This window comes from Acipenser ruthenus, chromosome 10, assembly GCF_902713425.1.
Source record: "Acipenser ruthenus chromosome 10, fAciRut3.2 maternal haplotype, whole genome shotgun sequence".
In the NCBI taxonomy this organism is placed as follows: Eukaryota; Metazoa; Chordata; class Actinopteri; order Acipenseriformes; family Acipenseridae; genus Acipenser; species Acipenser ruthenus.
In genome coordinates, this window is record NC_081198.1 from 17,863,063 (window position 1) to 17,870,151 (window position 7,089).

Below are 7,089 nucleotides of genomic sequence, written 5' to 3' on the forward strand. Positions count from 1 at the left end.
TCATCATCGGCGCGTGCTGCAAAAAAAAAAGTTCGACTTCAAAAGGCTTGTGGTGGTTAACGTCCTATTTATTTTCGTCTGTTATCGTTTGAAGTTTAATACCCCTTTGAAATACATAATCAGGGATTTTAGCCTAAAAAACAATAGACCCGCATGTTTTATACATAAAAGTGTTCTTGATATTTTTTTAAAAAAGCAATGCACAACAGCTGCCCCGACTGTGGCAGACAACAACACGTTCATACAAATTATTCAGAAGTGGCTGGAATTTTCATAGTTTTTGAAAAAGTTAGTGATCATGGATTATAATGACTTGTAGAATTTGACATGTGTTCTTCAGTACAGAAACCTATTTGCTGTTGAGATTTGTCCACAATAACGTTAAATAGATACACATTCATTTTGTATTTGGGTTTAGGGCAGGCTACATAAGTGTTAACATGTAAACCATAGTGTGTAAAACTCCGCATTTCCGGTTTCTAAGTGTTTACTGTATTTGCATTTCTTTTACACATTCCCCATGTATATTCTGTAATCCAATAACCCAAGTAATATAAAGCAAGATGATGCACTTAACACAACGCTTTCTGTCACTACTCTCATTCTGAAAGTTTGACACCTGGCGGCCGACTCTCCGTTAATCAATTTAAGAGCAGCAGCTCCACTGACTGCACAGTGTTATCCTTAGTATCTGATCGAGCAATTAGCGCCCGTTGGAAATAACATCTTGTTAATAATTATGTCAACACATTCAATGATCAGTGAACCCTCAAGTGAAAGGGGGCTGAAGAATGACATTTTTATCAATGTGCCTGAAAACACTTACAACAAGACATAAAAGAGAAGGCAACAGTGCTGGCTACTTTCTATTCCTGCTGCAAAACATCCTCAACCCGGGGAAGGACAGCCTCGAAATGCCAAGTATGTAGTCTGTTTTATGGGACTGGAAAAGTGCCAAGGAGCTATCCCCAATACACCGCTTGATTGCTTTAACATAAACTGTCTGAGCAATGTGTTAGCGGTATGTCTGAAACAAGACTTGGGGAGAAAAGCCACAAACAGTCAGTTCACTTGTGTTAAACAGTTGAAAAGTGGGTTTCCCTCTGTGCAGAAGCAGCCTACAGTCAGTCTGGTACTTTTTCGATGGGTACTTACGTTTTTGCTGTGGGAGAAATGTTTCCACTCCTTGTCCTTTGGGCTCCTAAATGCATTTGTATGCATTTGTCCAAGCAGCAGAGTTCAAATTGAAAACAGAATTCCACACTAAAAAATACCGGTTCATGAGCTATCCCTGGATAAAAAAAACACAAATAACACAAAACAAGGGAGCTTCACTCAGAGAACGTTGCCACCAATACTAAAATGTCCACATTGTAGGTGAATCCAGACTGCAGGATTCTTAATGTGTTTGAAGCGCAACTGCCCTTCTCAGACCTCCAGCGTTGCAAACCACCGCGTCTAGGACTTCTGCTTGCGAAGTGTCCGTTGCTCCCACTTGTGCAGAGTGGCTCGTGTTGTACAGTTACAGTAGGCTAATGTTCTGCAGAGTGGCTGTCAGTTCTACTGCTCGTAGGTTCCGTTCAGTGAATGCCAAGCGAGCGCTCCTGCAGACTTCCCTGCTGTACCTCCAGGCACTGATTTCTGCAGATGCCTTGACTTGCAATGTTACAAGGGGAGCCGTGGTGATCCTAGTACCAGTTGGTGTTAAATTTCAGCAATTACTGACTTGTGACATCACGGTCCGGATCTGTTTCTTAGCTTGCTATCTCATCAATGCTCCCATTCAAGTTATCTATAGTCGGACCCCTTCTAGTTTAGTTATCCATTTTGTTCCCCCATAAAGCAGGATAATTGTTCGATGGCTTAGGCTATGAAAATTAAGTTTTGTATTATTATTATTATTATTATTATTATTATTATTATTATTATTATTATTATTATTATAATAATAATAGTAGTCGTAGTAGCTAGTAATTGCTGAAGATTAATAATTCGTTCTAATAAGAACATTGAAATTACATTATTTAGGGGGGTGTGTGTGTGTGTGTGTGTGTGTGTGTGTGTGTGTGTGTGTGTGTGTGTGTGTGTGTGTGTCCTGAATACTGATTCAATAATAACACTAGTACGGTAATATGGCGCTAATGTGTTCCCGTATTGATGTTAAAACGAGTACCCTTACAATTCTTAAGATTTATTTAATGCATTTTTCTCCTCCCTAAGGTTAGTTTAATCTAGCAAAAAATAGTGCTGTATAACACATGGCTATTGTTTTCAGTCTTCCTATATGAAATAATGGTCATGTCAGACAATGCTAATTAAATCTTTTTTGATCAGGGATTCACCTCTTTCATAACCAGCAGCTGTCTATTCATTTGATCGAAAGTTACAGATCTAAATACAGCCACTGTTTAAATCATTGAAAGACTGGACTTTGTGACGGGTGTAATGCCCACTGTAACCACTAGGAGCTCCAGGATAAAAAGGGTTAAAACACAAATTCCTTTCACTTCTTAGTCTTGTCATTATATTCTCTGAAGGCTTCTGATTACAGAACCGTATGGAAAAGCAATTATGAACCACTGCGATCGAATATATTGGACTGTGGATTGTTTTGGTAGAGCATTTGTTCAGTGATAGGGTTGAAGGGTGCTCTCAGGAGAGGGTATGTGTGTGTGGGGGTGTGTGTGGGGAGGGGGGGAGTGTGGGCCGGGGGGGAGTGTGGGCCAGGGGGGGGGGGGGGAGTGTGGGCCGGTGGGTGGGTGGTTGGGGGCGTGTAGAAACTGTTTTCAGTGCCAGGATGGATATCTGTGACTGAGCTCGGGGAGGAGCAGGGGTTCCTGAATTCTAGTGATTTTAAAAAAAAATACCCATTTCTCATCTATGTTGCTGTCTCTCGGGCCCTTTTGATCTCATTGGGTTTGGGTATTTATCTCCCCTTGTTCCCGCCAGCTGGAAAATAAGTTTGGCTTCGTTTCTTGAGATGTGATGCCCCTTCTTTAAAGAAACAGAAGAGTGCTGCCAGGAGAGATTGCTCAACTTAGTCATGTCTGACAGCAAAGTTCTTTAAGTCTTTGAAGGATATGTCATCCTGTTTTACCATTATGGATTTAATCACATTCATGTGGTTTTTTTTTTTAAAGTGCCTTAAATAACTGCTGTCTTTATAATCCAGATAATGAAGGAAAGATTTGGATGATTTATAAGGGTATTGTAGGTTCTTACATTAATGACACGCTTTTTTTGATGTTATTTCTCCCCTTCTGTTTCAGAGAGATACTTTCTTCTGACTCCCACTTAATCATTAACCACTCAAACCTGGTATTTCCTACAGAAACAAGACATGGAAAATGTAATTCCTCTGCAGTAAAAGCATTATGAGAGCTGTATTATGTTTCCTGTCGAATGCTGAAACTGCTGTATTTATTTATTTATTTATTCTTTAGTATGTCCAATTATTATTTTCCCCACAATTTTATTTCCATTTTCACCCAGGAACTTGAGAGCGGATGTCAGCGAGCTACGAACTGGAGGACAAAGGCCAGACCTACAGGTGTCCGCCTTTGAACTCATTGGGCGCCTTGCCAGCAGGGTTTACTGTAGCACGATGAGGAGAAACAGTCCCTGCCGGCTTTGCCTCCCTAACCAGAGGGGTGCCAGAGGCAGAGCCAATGCAACGCTCCCTTTGGAGTCTCCAGCGAAGACTGGTGACCTGCGCTGTATGACCCACCCTGCGCACCACGTGGCTTTGCTTTTACCAGGTGAGCAACTCGGGGACCCCTGTTCCTGTATTTTTTAATTAAACACTGTTAGATGCTTGGTGGTCCAGTGGAGGTTCCAGGTTCTATCCCAGCCACTGACTCACTGTGTGACTCTGAGCAAGTCACTTAACCTCCTTGTGCTCTGTCCTTAGGATGAGATGTAAAACTGAGGTCCCATTCTAAGTGACTGCTGCAGCAGTTGGGATGCATATTCACCCCCAAGTCTCTGTAAGTTGCTTTGGATAAAAGCAACTGCTAAATAGATAAATAATAATACAGAAATTATGGTTGGCCCTGTTTTAAGTGGTAACACCTGTACAGATGGTGAGCAATCAGGTCCACAACAATCATTTTGATCTACTTTCACATTAAAAGAGAGTCGGTATGGCTTGCAGATTTGTTTACTGTCGTCTCGTCTCTCGTCTCGTCTCGTCTCGTCTCGTCTCGTCTCTCGTCTCGTCTCTCGTCTGTCGTCTCTCTCCTCTTACCTTCCCAACCCCAACTAACCCCATGACCAACACAGTTCTCCTTATATACTCCGTTCTCCGCCCTTTGAATCAGTGCTACACCTATCACTAGCTGACAGGTGTATCATATAATTCCAGACTCTACAAGGTGGAGTTTGGGGCACCTGTGTGGTTTTCCTCTACCAAGATGGCCACCACAACCCGACCATAGACTTAAGGTCTGTTCCATCTTGGAGAGGAACCAGCAATTAGTAAGCACAGCGCCCTCACCCGCCAGGAGTGCCGAACCTCACCAATATGAAATTCCCTTTACCCAGCCACAATAGTTACTCAATATTAGTAAAATATTATAAAATATTAAGGGAATAAAAAAAATAACTAAAATGACATTTGAGGCTACTTAATCTTCAATATTTTAAACACACCTAAGAAATATACAAGCCAATAATATTGCATCAACAGTCTGTCTTAAGTCTTTTCAACTTCAGCCACTAAAATTTTGAATTCTGGGACCTGGATGACAGGTGGACACTCAATCAGACAGTTGGGAATATATTATAAATTCAGATTTTTATCCGAAACACTCAATAGTACTGAATTTAGAAGTACTGAAAGAAACTAAAATGTCTACAAAATTATTTTAGTATTTCTATATTGTGGTTTAACTGTCAGTTTAGGATGCAGGCATTCATACACTGCTATGGGAATTCAGCTGGGACGAGACCAGGGGTCATTCATTCTGCATGTGTAGCCTTCTAGAATATCTTTGAGAAGCTCCTAGGTGTGTCAGTCATTGAGGAACACAAATACAATATTGCATTGTATTCGTAAAAGGCTTTTGTACAATTTGTATAGGTGAGATATGTTTGGGTGTAATGTATCTATCTGCTTTTATGACCACCTGCTGTCTTAAACAGTACAACATAAAGTTTAATACTTACATACATGAAGAAATGTTTTCAATCTGTAAGACCTGTGCAAGCTGCACAGGTAAAGCTAGTTTTGAATTGGAAGTAAATAATTTAGCCTTAAAGAAATTCTATATATTGGAGGCATAATTTGGCCGACAATCAAAATCAGTCTTTTCAAACAGCTGTGAAACTCATCTGAAGAAATCTCCTCTCATAAAGGAGGGAAATATATTCTAACAATCTCATTTACTGGAACTGGGGCTCCAAGAAAGAACCCCTCCTTTAAGTGTTGAGATTTTAACTGTCTTTGTATTTCATGAACATTTATAGCAGATTCACAAACTAGCATAGGTATCTATAGAACTAAAACACTAATCCCACTAACCTGACACAGGAAGTCTTTATGACATTTCAGTTACTAAAAATAATAAGGCGCTAGCACCAGCACACTATAATAAGGAGAGAAGTTTTCTCCCCAGCTGAAAGAGTCATTTTTCAGTGAAAGGATATGCAGACTAAACAAATACATCTTTATCTGGATATTCTGTTACATATTTACCCCTTCCGCTCAGTTCACCATTGGTACGTTGACTTCACAGTAATATATTGCCTTCACATTAGATGTCCGCACTCATCAAGAAAAGCAAATTGAAGCAATTACTTTTTCATATTTTTATTTCCACCTTAATGCAGGCAGTCCCCTTGTTGGGGGCTTTGTCACAGTCCACCCTGCTGATCCTGGCATCGTCTGATCAGTTTCTCTTTCAGAGGGCGATGGCTTCTTCTTCTTCTCCTCTTAACAGGTGGGACCAGCAGCCAAATAGTCCATAATCACCTCTCACCATACCCATACATACAGTCATGATCATTGAATTTCAACTTGAACACCAGCATCATGATAAAGGAAAGCATTGGTGTATTTTAGCAAGGGCTTCTTCTAGCAGTTTATTCTCATCTAGAACCCAGTAAATAAAAACATCAGAAAGTAAAATATATAACAGTGCATATATTAAATATTTAGTTATTAACTGAATTCAGCTTAAAATATTTTAAAAATTGAATATCAGTACAGACCTTTACCTTTTAAAACATTTTTCTCCCTTGCCTTGTGTGTGTTGGTATCAAAGAGTCAAACATGTGTTTGGTCACCCCTGGAGACAGATTGTCAGTACTGGTATTACACATATGCTAAAAAAAAAACAAACAGGTAAAAACATTTAATTTTTTGTTCTCCTACTTTTCACAGGCATCAGGTAATATCCTAGAATAAGATACTCTTAGAATGTTATTGCTGCTCTTTGTTTTGGACTATAGTTACTGAAAAGCAGATTTAATGTGCTTAAAATACTTTTGTGGTAATTCAACTCAAATTGCAGGACAATGTAAAATTATCCTTTACGTTGTGTTGTGGTTGTGGCAAATCAGTGCCAGCCAACCCAAGCTTTAATTAGTACACAACGCACTTTAAATACATTTTGCTTTGATATTGTGTTACAAGCTTGGATTCAAACCCGGTCATTGCAGAGGACTTGAGCACAGCCAAGTGAGTCTGTATTCCCTGTTTTTACTTCACTGTGAAATGCCACGACTGTAACACAGTGAAATTACAATTTCTACAGCACAGCCTGGTCTTCATTTGGATTGATATATAATTTAATAAAGAAAAAAATCAGAACAGATGGAAATTGAATGGCATTTTCTTACTTCACAACTTCAGAGCTACAGCCTGCCAAGGGCCCCCACTAGGAAACTATGGTAGATGAAGTACACTATAAACATACTGTTAGGTAAACGTGTGGTATTATTTTAAAGGTGTAGTGCCCCATAAGGCTTTAAAAGTATGAGAATGTATGTATGCCATATAATAAAAACACTCATTTTGTCTTCCTTACTGATCATAAACATCCATAAACCTTTACTGCTCGTGTACTAGTAGTAGAAGTGGACCAGTAA

At 39.6% G+C, this 7,089-nt stretch overlaps 1 protein-coding gene across 1 annotated transcript in view; it reads right to left on the reverse strand.

The window, feature by feature from the left end:
- LOC117401193 (collagen alpha-1(XXIV) chain-like) overlaps positions 1-1,739 on the reverse strand; it is a 142,791-nt gene extending 141,052 nt beyond the window's left edge. Inside the window, exon 1 of the mRNA XM_034001689.3 lies at positions 1,156-1,739. Coding sequence (XP_033857580.2) covers positions 1,156-1,211 — 56 coding nt within the window. The 5' untranslated portion in view covers positions 1,212-1,739. The remainder of the gene's footprint in view (positions 1-1,155) is intronic.
- Between the last annotated feature and the right edge of the window lie 5,350 nt (positions 1,740-7,089).